The sequence below is a fragment of the Pseudophryne corroboree genome, chromosome 1, assembly GCF_028390025.1.
Source record: "Pseudophryne corroboree isolate aPseCor3 chromosome 1, aPseCor3.hap2, whole genome shotgun sequence".
Lineage (NCBI taxonomy): Eukaryota > Metazoa > Chordata > Amphibia > Anura > Myobatrachidae > Pseudophryne > Pseudophryne corroboree.
In genome coordinates, this window is record NC_086444.1 from 1,130,933,719 (window position 1) to 1,130,950,098 (window position 16,380).

Below are 16,380 nucleotides of genomic sequence, written 5' to 3' on the forward strand. Positions count from 1 at the left end.
TCAGCGACCATCTTTACCTGCTTTTTCTCCTACTGGTAAAGGCTCCTCTCTATCTACGGCCGCCAGCCCCAAGTAGTACAATGATTACTCCCTCACTACATACATCTAAGCTGTATTATGTTTTGAGAATTGTGGTGCTCTTTGTTACCTGCACTCTGTTTTTGTTATTATTTACTGTTATGCTAAGTTTTGTCTCCCTGTGCTGTGCTTTGTATGGCACTGAAAACACTTGTGGTGCCTTATAAATAAAATGTAATAACAATAATAATAAAAACAGGAGTCTATTACTGCGCACACTAGGAGCTGCAAACTCTGAACTATCAGGTATGTTCACCCAAACTACAAATAGACAATGGCAAGCAGTAGGAGCACAGGGGGTCATTCCGAGTTGATCGCTCGCTAGCTAGTTTTAGTAGCCGTGCAAACACTAAACACCGCCGCTCACTGGGAGTGTATTTCAGCTTAGCAGAAGTGCGAACGGTTGTATCGCAGAGCGCCTGCAAAATATTTTTGTGTAGTTTCAGAGTAGCTCAAAACCTACTCAGCGCTTGCAATCACTTCAGACTATTCAGTTCCAGATTTGACGTCACAAACCCGCCCAGCGTTCGCCCAGCCACGCCTGTGTTTATATTCAATGGTGGGAACTTTGCGGTCAGCGGTTGAGGTTACTCGCGGTTAACCACTGACCGCAAAGTTCCCACCATTGAATATAATGGAGCGGCATAGTGCTATACGCCGCCTGACAGCTCAGACGCGCACAGCCAATCAGGAAGGTGCCACGACGTGGCGCTCCCTGATTGGCTGAAGGGACCCTCTGTGACAGGAGTCACGGGGGCTCACGGCATTCGGGGAAAGGGGTCCCATGTGTAAACATGGGACCCCTTTCAGTGCGTGGTCCGGGTTTTGCGTTTTATTATTTTGCCAAGTACGTGGATTACAAGGAGAAGACGACAGATCTACACAGGATTTTTGTGAGTATAATTTTATTTACAGGTAGCCCATGGATTCTACTGGTGAAGGGGACCGAATCGGCGTGTCAACATAGGTAAGTATGTGTGTGTCGGTGTGCATGTATGTAATAAAGTTTTACTATCACGGTGTTTGTGTACTGTTTTTATTTTGTTTTGTTTTTTTGCAGTAGAACTACAGATACCAGCGGGCCCGTTTCCCCCCTGCATGCTGGTACTTGTGGTTCTCCAAATACCAGCTTGCGGGGGAGGCTTGCTGGGACTTGTAGTTCTGCTACAAAAAAATAATATTCTTTATTTTGTCACTTGGCTATCAGCCTCCCATCCGCTGTCCTTGGATGTGGGGGGACAGCCTCGGGCTTCACCCCTGGCCCTTGGGTGGCTGGAGGGGGGGGACCCCTTGATTGAAGGGGTCCCCACTCCTCCAGGGTACCCCGGCCATAGGTGACTAGTTGGGGATTTAATGCCACGGCCGCAGGGACCGATATAAAAGTGTCCCACAGCTGTGGCATTATCTCTCCAGCTAGTGGAGCCCGGTGCTGGTGTGAAAAATACGGGGGACCCCTACATCTTTTGTCCCCCGTATTTTTTGCACCAGGACCGGACGCAGAGCCCGGTGCTGGTTGTGAAAATACGGGGGATCCCCTGTCATTTTTTTGCCCGTATTTTTACAACCAGGACCGACTCAAAGAGCCTGAGGCTGGTTATGCTTAGGAGGGGGGACCCCACGCATTTTTTTTTTCCTTGATTTTTTAAACACTTTTGTGCCATCAATGAAGTCGAATCCAGGATGCACACTATCGTCAATTGGTCCGTTTTTCGACAGCGGGACTGTCGAATCCGTTTTTTATTGAATATGTCGAATTCGGGTCCCGGCGGGAGGGTGTCTGACTGTCGAATTGTGTCGAATTTAAAAACGGTCGAATTCCAGCTGGAATTCGACCGCAATTGCATATACCCCATAGTGTAGTAAGTTTGGAATACATAAGTACTATTGGTGCAGCACGGTAGAAGATGGTGATTTATAGGGGATTTCTCCTTCACCACTAATAGATTCAATAGATTAGCGTACCGTACTCACACCAAAGTGAGGTAGGATCCACATATAAAGGTTTGTTTAAAGTCCACCACAATAGAAGTTCTCTATGGACCACTCCCTCTGCTACAAGTTTCCCAGACTGTGCTCTTATATATAAATAATGGTGCAGCGTACCCAACTTACAGCATAATCGGCTGTGACCTGCACATCAAGGTTTCTTCGACATCTATCTAAGTGAAGTAATTTGTGTGTGTGTGTGTGTGTGTGTGTGTGTGTGTGTATATAATATATATATATATATATATATAAGTTTTGTCCATAGTGAGCACAAAATCATTTAACTGTGTTCCCACTGCTTACCATACGTATATGTATATTACTGAGCAATTATGGAGCAGCTATATAGGTCTATGTACTAAGCCTTGAAGAGAGATAAAGTGGATGGAGATGAAGCACCAGCTAATCAGCTCCTATCTGCCATGTTACAGGCTGCGTTTATAAAACTATTAGGAGCTGGTTGGATGGCACTTTGGGGTCTATTCACTAAGCCTTGGATTGAGTTAAAGTGGATGGAGATAAAGTAACAGCCAATCAGCTTCTAACTGCCATGTCATAGACTGGGTTTGAAATATGACAGCTAGGAGCTGATTGGCTGGTACTTTATCTCCGGCCACTTTATCTCTCTCCAAGGCTTTAGTACATAGACCCCTTATTCCCCTGAAATATTGTGACGAGTTATGCAATTATTGATTAAATGTCACCTATATAATGCCAAATAATGATTTTTATGTATAGAGGGTATTGTGCCTAAATGTTTAATTATATAAGAATTAACTTTTCTTACATTTTATATTTCCTGCTTTGTTTCTGAAGTATAAAAGTTTTGCATCCTTTCTGCGACTGTAAATCACTACTGTCCATGGTTATTGCGCAATAGCCATCTGCGAGTTGGTGTAATGTCCGATCTCTCTTCCAGAATGGACACCTGCAGCAGTGCTTAGACACCGTGAGGAAAGAATTTATCATATACAACAGGGAGAAGTGAGTACATTAATCAAACGCACATAACATGTTGTACAAAGAAAATTGCTTTGAAGCATTGGAGGTTATTTCTTAGCAGTTACTGGAAATTAATGATTGTGACAGAAAAGTACAGAAGGGCTCAGCTGGCAGGATCTGTGCGGCTACCTTACGTGAGCCTGTTTATTGATTACTCGGCTTTCTTCTCTGAAATGCTGTTATATTCCACTTCCTTGCTCTTGAAATCCCAATTACTGGGAAGATGTGACGTAAATGCTCACAAATAGGTGTATCCGGAACAAGCCTCTCACTGAACAGATTATTGAGCACGTTCTTTACTGTGACACACTGATCCACACTGGTACATTTGGTGCAAGTGTACATACCTCCCAACTTTTGTACTGGGAAAGGAAGGACAGTAACGCGCGCGCCCAAATCTGGGGGTGTGGCCGTACGGTAAGGTGCTGTGACCTTGTGGTAAGGTGGCGTGGCCTTGGGGCAAACGCCGCAATCACAAACCATGCCCCCCCCATTTTAGTCACTGTGGGGGCATGGACAGTGTTCAGTGAGCTCGGGGAATAGATGCTGCTGTAATCAGAGCTGCGAAAACAGGGGTGGGATCTCCCAACTGCCCCTCCCACAGGGTTGCGGGTGGGACAGCGGGACAGGCTGTGAAAAACAGGAGTGTCCTGCCAAAATCGGGACAGTTGGGAGGTATGAGTGTATATTATGTCCCTGTCTCATTGGAAATGAGTATGACTGTGCATTTCTGTTCTCAGGGCATAATTCAGCATGGATCACAGCAGTTTTGCAAATGCAATCCACCTTCTTGCTGCATTTGCGATCACAGCACTGCAGCCAAAGTCGCAGTCTGTGATCAAACCTCCCGACCATCGGCCTCAACTTACTCAAGCTTGCTGTCGCAGGGAGGCTTGCAAGGCCAAGATAACTGCGTCTCGTGACACAGTCCTTGGCCTCACCATTCCAGGAAAACGGGGGTGACACGCCCCGTTTCCGGCATTGCCGGCCACCACCGACCGTCCTTCCAAACACCTTTGCCTTTCAATCAGGCAGAGGCGTTCACATTACTACAAAGCAATTGCAGGACCCGTTCTGCACATGCTCAGAATGGTTCATGCGCAGTTTCCCAATAATCGTGAAACTGCTAGTAGGATCAGCTACATGATATTTTTGGCATCTGCACACTTACGGGCATATTTATCCACATTATTTTTACAAAAATAATGTAAAAAAATGGGTTTTCACACTTGTTTGGTTTCACGTTATTTTAGTATCACATTATGGGGGTCATTCCGAGTTGATCGCTAGCTGCCGCTGTTCGCAGCACAGCGATCAGGCTAAAAATCGGCATTTATGCGCATGCGCACGGGCCGCAGTGCGCACACGCGACGTACTTTCACAAAAAACGATGCAGTTTCACACAAGGTCGAGCGACTCTTTTCCGTCACTCTGTTGATTGTGAGCGATTGACAGGAAGTGGGTGTTTCTGGGAGGTAACTGACCATTTTCCGGGAGTGTGCTAAAAAACGCAGGCGTGTCAGGTACAACTGTAGGCGTGCCGAGGGAAACGGGGGAGTGGCTGGCCGATCGCAGGACGTGTTTGTGACGTCAAAACAGGAACTAAACAGACTGAAGTGATCGCATAGAAGGAGTAGGTCTGCAGCTACTCAGAAACTGCTTGAAAAAGAATTAACCCCGTTCTGCGATCCTTTTGGTCGCACTTCTGCTAAGCTAAGATACGGTACACTCCCAGAGGGCGGCGGTTTAGCGTTTGCACTGCTGCTAAAAACAGCTAGCGAGCGATCAACTCGGAATGAGGGCCAATGTACTAAAGAGCAATTGAAGGAGAATTAGCAAAATTATCCTCCAAGCCCTAAAATCACATTTTTATTAGTAATCAGATCACATTGCCCATATTTGTAATGTTGTAATGGGAAATGCAATCTGGCCTAATTAACTAAAAAAACAAATGTATAATTTTTTTTACAAATCTTGAGATAGCATTATCACAGCTTCCTTCTGGTTCCTCAGCTCCTTCTACACTCTGACAGGCAGAGTAGAGTCAGGAGTCGGTGCCTGTGATCAGCCATGTGCACTTAATAAGACCACGGGCTGATCACCATTAAAAAATAATAATAATAACTTGCATACTCTAAGGTTCAGTGATTGGTGACCCAGTGAGCTCCTCCGTAACTCCAGTCATCTCCGGCTTCCTGCTCTGTTACACCAGTCATCTGATGTCTGCTGTAAACCGGCATCTCAGGTTTTCAGCAGAGACATCAGATGATGGGATCGCAGAGCTGGAAGCTCAGATGACCAGAGTCGGAGGAGCTCACTGGGTCACCAATCACCAGGTAAGTGCAGGGGGTGGGACATATCTGGTGGCGGCGGTGGCACGTGTGCAGCATTGCTGCGATGTATTCAATTATCGCATTGTGAGTTGGGACGATTTTATCACATCCCTTCTGCATCTGAGATGCGGATTGTGATAAATACTATATGCCCCTTAAGGTTAGATGTATCAAACCTTCAAAACAGATAAACTGGAGAAGTTAACGCTTGCAGGGATGTTATCACACCTTCTAATAAGGAAAAGTGTCAGTGAAGCTCATAGCAATAGCAACCAATCAGAATCAAGTTATTATTTATGTAGTATAGGGCAGAAAATTACAGCTAGAACCTGTTTGGTTTCTAGTGGCAACCAGTGGTGGCTCCAGAGGTGGAGCTGCAGATCAGTTCAAATAAGGAAGCCACACCAACTGCCACCATTTCAAACTGACTCACTGGCAGTTGGTGTGCTTTGCCTATTTGAAAATTGAACTGACCTCTGGAGCCACCCATGGTAGCAATATCTCCAATTTCCCTTGGTCACTTATGGTGCCCATACACTTGTGCGATGCCCCACGACGCGATATCGCGGGGCATCGCACCGGCAGTTCAGGTGCGATGAAATATCACCTGAACAGCCAAAGTGATTACCATGCGATCATGCAATAGATCGCATGGTAATCACGTGATCGGCATGTCACCGCTGAGTGGGAGTGGCGATCGCACTGCGATGCGAGAAATATTAAGTGGCGATCGCACTGCGATGCGAGAGATATTAAGTGCAGCACATAATATCTTGAGACGTGACATTTGAGCGGCGTATCGCATCGCCGCTCAAGGTACCTAAAATGTGCATACAATCCTTCGATTTCTCTCACAGATGAGGTCGAAATCGAAGGTTAGCACTGATTATCTCACAAGTGTATGGGCACCATTACTGTGATGTAGGGAGAAAAGCATCAGCTAAGAACACAATGCACATACTATAAGTGCTATACAGTAGTCATTGTATAAAAGTATATAATCCAGGGACGTGCGGTGAGCTAAATGACTCAGGAGGCACTGTCTAGCACCAGAGCCAGATTTACATGGAATATACAGTATGAGCCAAAGCGTACATCTGGGCATTATACACAGGTGCAGTAGTATAAACTCCTGGAAATTTGGTGAGTTTTGATCAGAGATGTGCGGAAAAGATAGGCAGGTGAGGCCATAGAATTTTTACTCCAGAGTTTTGGCTATAAAAATTATTAGAATAATGCAAAGAAGATATTTCAAACAAATTCTTTGTATTTTTCATATACTTCATACAGTCAAAACTCTGGCACAAACGTTAGTATGGCTGGAAAGGTTCTGCCTCACCCCACCGCACGTCACTGATATAATCTGATTAGTTGCTATGGGAAACTTCTCCATCTGTCTTCTTTAGAAAGTTTGATACCGTATATCTCCCCATAAAGTGATAAATTAGAATACCAGAAAAAAAGCTATACTGTATATATGCCAACTGGCATATATGGCTATTATTTGAAGAAAATATTTAGGTTAGGCCTATATGCAAGGATAAGCCTAGCATGCAGTATGGATCTTTGTACTGCGTGATGTCCACTGAAGTGGACATATGATTATACACTGTATATTAACTGTGAAAACAATAATGTTTGATCAAAACATCTACCATATTATGACCTAAATGTTATTTTCCATTAATTTTGTTTTTTTTCCCCTGCTCTGCTGTCTCTCAGTAAAAATATATTACAGAAATCTCTGATGTGCTCGGTACTGGTGATATTATCTCAGCCATTTTATTTGGACCTTTTTGTTTTTGGTAGAGGTCCAAAGAAAAGGACACTAGTGATGCCAACAGAGTTTCTATAGGAGATAAATTATTTGAAACAGCCGCCCACTGTAGTAGCCTCTATGCACAAAATGGTTGAAGAATTGCATGTTTCCATGTACTGTAGGGGTCTCTAAATACAGTATGCCACGTTATCTGTGACGAGCTCTGCTTTGTATGTTTATATTTCTTTTCACATGAAATGCATGAAGCGCTTTTTGCTGCTAGAGTGACTCCTGCGTAAGGTCATTGGTGTTTGCTTGATCCAATATGTACATTCATTTTCTGCAGGAAGTAATTACACAGCTGACTATGCTCTGGAAATGAACAACTAATTTGCAGATTTCTTGGCTCTCATGTCAGTACATCATTTGTTCTAGCTCCATGCAAACAAGAGTACGGCTTCTTGCAGTCAGCAGGGCATGGCATGTTTCCAAATACAGCATGTTCACTGGAAGGAGATACATTGTTATTGCTGGCTACTATAAATTCAGCACAATAATAAATTAAATAGTAGATAACGTTACTCTTCATGACAATGGTCGGATTTCCTCGAGTGTGACTGATCTCTAGGAAGGTTTTCTTACACAAACCTTTGGGGAATTAATGTCAAGTAAAAAAATCCATCACTTATATTGCTTTCTTTTCCATTTGACAAATTTGGTATTCTGGTCACTAGCCCCACAGCACGCACGTCATTCCATAACTGTAATGCTACAAGGAGGTTACAGGCAGTGGTGCAAGTAGAAAAAATGTCTTACAGGTACTGTGTGCGCGTGCCCAAAAAATGGGTATGGCCATATGCCACATGGGGCGCGGCCAATGAAAATGGGGGCTTGATACACATATGGGGGAGGGGCAGATACACATATGACCCCAATAGTGCCAGATATTCATTACCCCAATAGTGCCAGATATACATTGCCCCACAGTGCCAGATATACATTGCCCCACAGTGCCAGATATACATTGCCTCACTGTGCCAGATACACAAATGCCCCCAGAGTGCCAGATATACATTGCCCCACAGTGTCAGATATACATTGCCCCACAGTGCCAGATATACATTGCCCCACCGTGCCAGATATACATTGCCCCACCGTGCCAGATATACATTGCCCCACCGTGCCAGATATACATTGCCCCACAGTGCCAGATATACATTGCCCCACAGTGCCAGATATACATTGCCCCACAGTGCCAGATATACATTGCCCCACAGTGCCAGATACACATTGCCCCACAGTGCCAGATACACAAATGTCCTCAGAGTGCCCGATATACATTGCCTCACAGTGCCAGATACACAAATGTCCTCAGGGTGCCTGATATACATTGCCTCACAGTGCCAGATACACAAATGTCCTTAGAGTGCCCGATATACATTGCCCCACAGTGCCCGATACACAAATGTCCTCAGAGTGCCCGATATACATTGCCTCACAGTGCCAGATACACAAATGCCCCCACTGTGTCAGATATACATTGCCCCCAGTGCCAGATACACAAATGCCCTCAGTGCCAGATACACTTGTCCCCCCAGTGCCAGATACAGAAATGCCCCCACAGTGCCAGATATGCCTCCACTGCCAGATACAGAAATGCCCCCAATGCCAGATACACATGTCCCCGCAGTGCCAGATATGCCCCCAGTGCCAAATACACATCTCCCCCAGTGCCAGATATGCCCCCAGTGCCATATACACATGTCCCCGCAGTGCCAGATATGCCCCCAGTGCCAGATACTCATGTCCCCCCAGTGCCAGATATGCCCCCAGTGCCAGGTACACATGCCCCTCCCCCTTCCCCTGCTGCTCACCGCTGCTGCTGCTGTCCTGTCTGTGATGGGAGGAGAGCGCAGTGTGTGCCTCTCCTGCCCCTCAGTCTCCGACGGCGGTGCGGGTGTCTACCTTCAATTCAGTGCCGATCCGGGCCAGCGCTGAATTGAAGGTAGACACTGAGGGGCGGGAGAGGCGCACGCTGCGCTCTCCTCCCCTCACACACAGGACAGCAGCAGTGGAGGGAGGGAGCGACGGCCCGTCGGCGGTGGGTACGGCGTACCCACGGCTAAATTCTTAAGGGTACGCCGTACCCACCCGTACCCGCCCACTTGCACCGCTGAGCACAGCAGCAGCTGCAGCACCAAATATAACTATCCTAATAAGTAAATATATATATATATATATATATATATATATATATATATATATATATAGACAATGGAAAAGGTTCGGCACTCAATTGGGTATAAGGTTGTACTTGCTGCGGTGCCCTCTGCGATCTATGGCAAGATCCAATACGGAGAAGCAGGAATCAGCGGCACTCTGCAGACGGAGTATCAGGATAAAAGGTCTTTAATACGGTCCTACGTCGTTACGGGGACTAGGCCCCGTCTTCAGGGACAAATCATACACTATGATTTGTCCCTGAAGACGGGGCCTAGTCCCCGAAATGGCGTAGGACCGTATTAAAGACCTTTTATCCTGATACTCCGTCTGCAGAGTGCCGCTGATTCCTGCTTTTCTCTCCCTCTCTCTGTCTCTCTCTCTCTGTCTCTCTCTGTCTCTCTCTGTCTCTCTCTCTCTATATATATATATATATATATATATATATATATATATATACATATACATACACGGCTGCTGACACTGTTTTAATATACTAGGCTAGTACAGACAGTGTACCTCACTCAGGCAGTCAGACTCAGGCTGCTCTCTGTCCCAGGCTGCACACACCAGACTGCGCCTAATGCAGCGCGGCTCCCCCGTCCTGAGTGTCCCTGCTACTTGCCGCTGCTCAAGATCACGAGTCACACCACGCCCAGCCAGCCCCCAGCTATCACGATCATGCTCCAAGCAGGCTGAGAAGGGGTGGTGCCAATGCGGAAGCACACAGCGGCAGCAGGGGGACCCGGTGAGCACGCCACAGTGAGCGGCGCTGCCCGCGGCAGAATTCTTAGGGGTGCGCCATACCCGCCCACTTGCAGGGCTGGTTACAGGACATTGTGCATTTTTCGGCATTTGTTGATGGCAGTTGTTTGTGATTTACAGTAAAGCAAGAAAATAAGATTTTACTTACCGGTAAATCTATTTCTCGTAGTCCGTAGTGGATGCTGGGGACTCCGTAAGGACCATGGGAATAGATGGGCTCCGCAGGAGACATGGGCACTTTAAGAAATAATTTAGATTCTGGTGTGCTCTGGCTCCTCCCTCTATGTCCCTCCTCCAGACCTCAGTTAGAGAAACTGTGCCCGGAAGAGCTGACAGTACAAGGAAAGGATTTTGGAAATCCAGGGTAAGACTCATACCAGCCACACCAATCACACCATATAACTTGTGATAAACTTACCCAGTCAACAGTATGAACAACAACAGAGCATCAGTTCAACCCTGATGCAACAATAACATAGCCCATATTGCAGCAATAACTATATACAAGTATTGCAGAAGACGTCTGCACTTGGGACGGGCGCCCAGCATACACTACGGACTACGAGAAATAGATTTACCAGTAAGTAAAATCTTATTTCTCTGACGTCCTAAGTGGATGCTGGGACTCCGTAAGGACCATGGGGAATAGCGGCTCCGCAGGAGACTGGGCACAACTAAAAGAAAGCTTTAGACTACTGGTGTGCACTGGCTCCTCCCACTATGACCCTCCTCCAGACTTCAGTTAGAATCTTGTGCCCGGCTGAGCTGGATGCACACTAGGGGCTCTCCTGAGCTCCTAGAAAGAAAGTATATTTTAGTTTTTTTATTTTACAGTGAGATCTGCTGGCAACAGTGGCAACAGACTCACTGCAGCGAGGGACTAAGGGGAGAAGAAGCGAACCTACCTAACTGGTGGTAGTTTGGGCTTCTTAGGCTACTGACACCATTAGCTCCAGAGGGATCGACCGCAGGACCCGACCTTGGTGTTCGTTCCCGGAGCCGCGCCGCCGGCCCCCTTACAGAGCCAGAAGCAAGAAGTGTTCCGGAAAATCGGCGGCAGAAGACTTCTGTCTTCAACAAGGTAGCGCACAGCACTGCAGCTGTGCGCCATTGCTCCTCATGCACACCTCACACTCCGGTCACTGATGGGTGCAGGGCGCTGGGGGGGGGCGCCCTGAGGGCAATAGAAGACACCTTGGCTGGCAAATCATCACAATATATAGTCCCATGGCTATATATGTGATAAATTACCCCTGCCAGAATCCATGAAAAAAGCGGGAGAAAAGTCTGCCGAAAAAGGGGCGGGGCTATCTCCCTCAGCACACTGGCGCCATTTTTTCTTCACAGTGCAGCTGGAAGACAGCTCCCCAGGCTCTCCCCTGTAGTTTTCAGGCTCAAAGGGTTAAAAAGAGAGGGGGGGCACTAAATTTAGGCGCAAATCTGTATATACAAGCAGCTATTGGGGGAAAAATCACTCAGTTATAGTGTTAATCCCTGCATTATATAGCGCTCTGGTGTGTGCTGGCATACTCTCTCTCTGTCTCCCCAAAGGACTTTGTGGGGTCCTGTCCTCAGTCAGAGCATTCCCTGTGTGTGTGCGGTGTGTCGGTACGACTGTGTTGACATGTTGGTTGAGGAAGGTTACGTGGAGGCGAAGCAGAGGCCGATAAATGGGATGTCGCCCCCTGTGGGCCCGACACCAGAGTGGATGGATAGGTGGAAGGTATTAACCGACAATGTCAACTCCTTACATAAAAGGCTGGTTGACGTAACAGCTGTGGGACAGCCGGCTTCTCAGCCCGCGTCTGCCCAGGCATCTCAAAGGCCATCAGGGGCTCAAAAAACGCCCGTTACCTCAGATGGCAGACACAGATGTCGACACGGAGTCTGACTCCAGTGTCGACGAGGTTGAGACATATACACAATCCACTAGGAACATCCGTTGCATGATCTCGGCAATGAAAAATGTGTTACACATTTCTGACATGAACCCAAGTACCACATAAAAGGGGTTTTATGTTTGGGAAGAAAAAGCAGCCAGTGTTTTGTTCCCCCATCAGATGAGTGAATGAAGTGTGTAAAGAAGCGTGGGTTCCCCCGATAAGAAACTGATAATAAGCAGTACTGCTGGCGTACCTTTTCCCACCAGAGGATAGGTCACGTTGGGAGATATCCCCTAGGGTGGATAAGGCGCTCACACGTTTGTCAAAAAAGGTGGCACTGCCGTCTTAGGATACGGCCACTTTGAAGGAGCCTGCTGATAAAAAGCAGGAGGCTATCCTGAAGTCTGTATATACACACTCAGGTACTATACTGAGACCTGCAATTGCCTCAGCATGAATAGTGCTGCTGCAGCGTGGTCTGATACCCTGTCAGATAATATTAATACCCTAGACAGTGATAATATTATGCTAACATAGAGCATATTAAAGACGTCGTCTTATATATGTGGGATGCACAGAGGGATATTTGCCGGCTGGCATCCAGAATTAATGCAATGTCCATTCTGCCAGGAGGGTATTAGAGACCCGGCAGTGGACAGGTGATGCTCATTTTAAAAGGCACATGGAGATTCTGCCTTATAAGGGTGAGGAATTGTTGGGGGATGGTCTCTGGGACCTCGTATCCACAGCAACAGCTGGGAAGAAAAATTTTTACCTCAGGTTTCCTCACAGCCTAAGAAAGCACCGTATTTTCAGGTACAGTCCTTTCAGCTTCAGAAAAGCAAGCGGGTCAAAGGCACTTCCTTTCTGCACAGAGACAAGGGAAGAAGGAAAAAGCTGCACCAGACAGCCAGTTCCCAGGATCAAAAATCTTCCCCCGCTTCCTCTGAGTCCACCGCATGACGCTGGGGCTCCACAGGTGGAGACAGGTGCGGTGGGGGCACGTCTCGGGAACTTCAGGGACCAGTGGGCTTGCCCACAGGTGGATCCCTAGGTTCTGCAAGTAGTATCACAGGGATACAAGCTGGAGTTCGAGGCGACTCCCCCTCGCCGTTACCTCACATCAGCCTTGCCTGCTGCCCTCGGAGAAAGGGAGGTAGTACTGGCGGCAATTCACAAGCTGTACTTCCAGCAGGTGAAATCAAGGTACCCCTCTTTCATCAAGGCCGGGGTTACTATTCCAAAATGTTTGTGGTACCGAAACCAGACGGTTCGGTGAGACCCATTCTAAAATTGAAATCCTTGAACACTTATATACGAAGGTTCAAGTTCAAAATGGAATCGCTCAGGGCGATTATTGCAAGCCTGGAGAATTTCATGGTATCACTGGACATCAAGGATGCTTACCTGCATGTCCCTATTTACCCTCCTCACCAGGAGTACCTCAAAATTGTGGTACAGGATTGTCATTACCAATTCCATACGTTGCCGTTGGTCTGTCCCCGGCACCGAGGGTATTTACCAAGGTAATGGCCGAAATAATTATCCCGTACTTGGACGATCTCCTTATAAAGGCGAGGTCCAGGGAGCAGTTGTTCGTCGGAGTAGCACTTTCTCGGGAAGTGCTACAACAGCACGGCTGGATTCTGAATATTCCAAAGTCGCAGCTGGTTCCTACGACGCGTCTACTGTTCCTGAGTATGGTTCTGGATACAGAACAAGAAAAAAAGGGTTTCTCCCGGAGGAGAAGTCCAAGGAGTTGCCGTCTCTAGACAGAGACCTCCTAATACAAATACAGGTGTAGGTGCATCAATGCACGCGAGCCCTGGGAAAGATGGTAGCTTCTTACGAAGAAATTCCATTCGCCAGGTCCCATGCAAGGGTCTTCTAGTGGGATCTGTTGGACAAGTGGTCCGGGTCGCATCTTCAGATGCGTTGGCGGATAACCCTGTCTCCAAGGGCCAGGGCTTCGCTGTTGTGGTGGCTGCAGAGGGCTCATCTTCTCGAGGGCCGCAGATTCGGCATACAGGACTGGGTCCTGGTGACCACGGATGCCAGCCTTCGAGGCTGGGGGGCAGTCACACAGGAAAGAAACTTCCAAGGACTATGGAAAGTCAGGAGACTTCCCTACACAAAAATATTCTGGAACTAAGGGCCATTTACAATGTCCTAAGTCAGGCTAGACCCTGCTTCAACACCGGCCGGTGCTGATCCAGTCAGACTACACCACGGCGGTCGCTCATGTAAACTGACAGGGCGGCACAAAAAGCAGGATGGCGATGGCAGAAGCCACAAGGATTCTCCGATGGGCGGAAAATCATGAGTTAGCACTGTCAGCAGTGTTCATTCCCGGAGTGGAAAACTGGGAAGCAGACTTTCTCAGCAGACACGACCTCCACCCGGGAGAGTGGGGACTTCATCCAGAAGTCTTCCAAATGATTGTACACCGTTGGGAAAGGCCACAAGTGGACATGATGGCGTCCCGCCTCAACAAAAAGGGACCCTCAGGCGATAGCTGTGGACGCTCTGGTAACACCGTGGGTGTACCAGTCGGTGTATGTGTTCCCTTCTCTGCCTCTCATACCCAGGGTAATGAGAATAATAAGAAGGACAGGAGTAAGAACTATACTCATTGTTCCGGATTGGCCAAGAAGAGCTTGGTACCCAGAACTCCAAGAAATGATCTCAGAGGACCCAGGGCCTCTGCCGCTCAGACAGGACCTGCTGCAGCAGGGGGCCTGTCTGTTCCAAGACGTACCACGGCTGCGTTTGACGGCATGGCGGTTGAACGCCGGATCCTGAAGGAAAAGGGCATTCCGGAGGAAGTTATCCCTACGCTAATTAAAGCTACGAAAGAAGTGAACGCAAACCATTATCACCGCATATGGCGAAAATATGTTGCGTGCTGTGAGGCCAGGAAGGCCCCAACGGAGGAATTTCAGCTAGGTCGATTTCTGCACTTCCTACAGTCAGGGGTGACTATGGGCCTAAAATTGGGTTCCATTAAGGTCCAGATTTCGGCTCTATCGATTTTCTTCCAAAATAGAACTGACTTCACTGCCTGAAGTTCAGACTTTTGTTAAGGGAGTGCTGCATAGTCAGCCCCCGTTTGTGCCTCCAGTGGCACCGTGGGATCTCAACGTGGTGTTGGATTTCCTGAAGTCGCATTGGGTTGAGCCACTTAAATCCGTGGAGATAAAATACCTCACGTGGAAAGTGGTCATGCTGTTGGCCTTGGCGTCGGCCAGGCGTGTATCAGAATTAGCGGCTTTATCATGCAAAAGCCCTTATCTAATTTTTTTATATGGATAGGGCGGAATTGAGGACTCGTTCCCAATTCCTTCCTAAGGTGGTATCAGTTTTTCATGTGAACCAACCTATTGTGGTGCCTGCGGCTACTTGGGACTTGGAGGATTCCAAGTTACTGGACGTAGTCAGGGCCCTGAAAAATATATGTTTCCGGGACGGCTGGAGTCAGGAAAACTGACTCGCTATTTATCCTGTATGCACCCAACCAGCTGGGTGCTCCTGCTTCTAAGCAGACTATTGCTCGCTGGATCTGTAGCACGATTCAACTTGCGCATTCTGCGGCTGGACTGCCGCACCCTAAATCTGTAAAAGCCCATTCCACGAGGAAAGTGGGCTCTGCTTGGGCGGTGGCCCGAGGGGTCTCGGCTTTACAATTTTGCCGAGCTGTTACTTGGTCGGGTTCAAACACTTTTGCAAGAGTCTACAAGTTTGATACCCTGGCTGAGAAAGACCTAGAGTTTGCTCATTCGGTGCTGCAGAGTCATCCACACTCTCCCGCCCGTTTGGGAGCTTTGGTATAGTCCCCATGGTCCTTACGGAGTCCCAGCATCCACTTAGGACGTCAGAGAAAATAAGATTTTACTCACCGGTAAATCTATTTCTCGTAGTCCGTAGTGGATGCTGGGCGCCCATCCCAAGTGCGGATTGTCTGCAATACTTGTATATAGTTGTTGCCTAACTATAGGGTTATTGTTGAGCCATCTGTTGAGAGGCTCAGTTGTTATCATACTGTTAACTGGGTATTGTATCACGAGTTATACGGTGTGGCTGGTATGAGTCTTACCCGGGATAAGGACCATGGGGATTATACCAAAGCTCCCAAACGGGCGGGGGAGTGCGGATGACTCTGCAGCACCGATTGAGCAAACAATAGGTCCTCATCAGCCAGGGTATCAAACTTGTAGAACTTCGCAAAAGTGTTTGAACCTGACCAAGTAGCAGCTCGGCATAGTTGTAATGCCGAGACCCCTCGGGCAGCCACCCAAGAAGAGCCCACCTTCCTAGTGGAATGGGCTTTAACTGATTTAGGCAGCGGCAATCCAGC

The 16,380-nt window shown here is 47.6% G+C and overlaps 1 protein-coding gene across 1 annotated transcript in view; it reads left to right on the forward strand.

Moving 5' to 3' along the window:
• STK32B (serine/threonine kinase 32B) overlaps positions 1–16,380 on the forward strand; it is a 613,395-nt gene that overhangs the window by 569,750 nt on the left and 27,265 nt on the right. Inside the window, exon 11 of the mRNA XM_063923372.1 lies at positions 2,984–3,048. Coding sequence (XP_063779442.1) covers positions 2,984–3,048 — 65 coding nt within the window. The remainder of the gene's footprint in view (positions 1–2,983; positions 3,049–16,380) is intronic.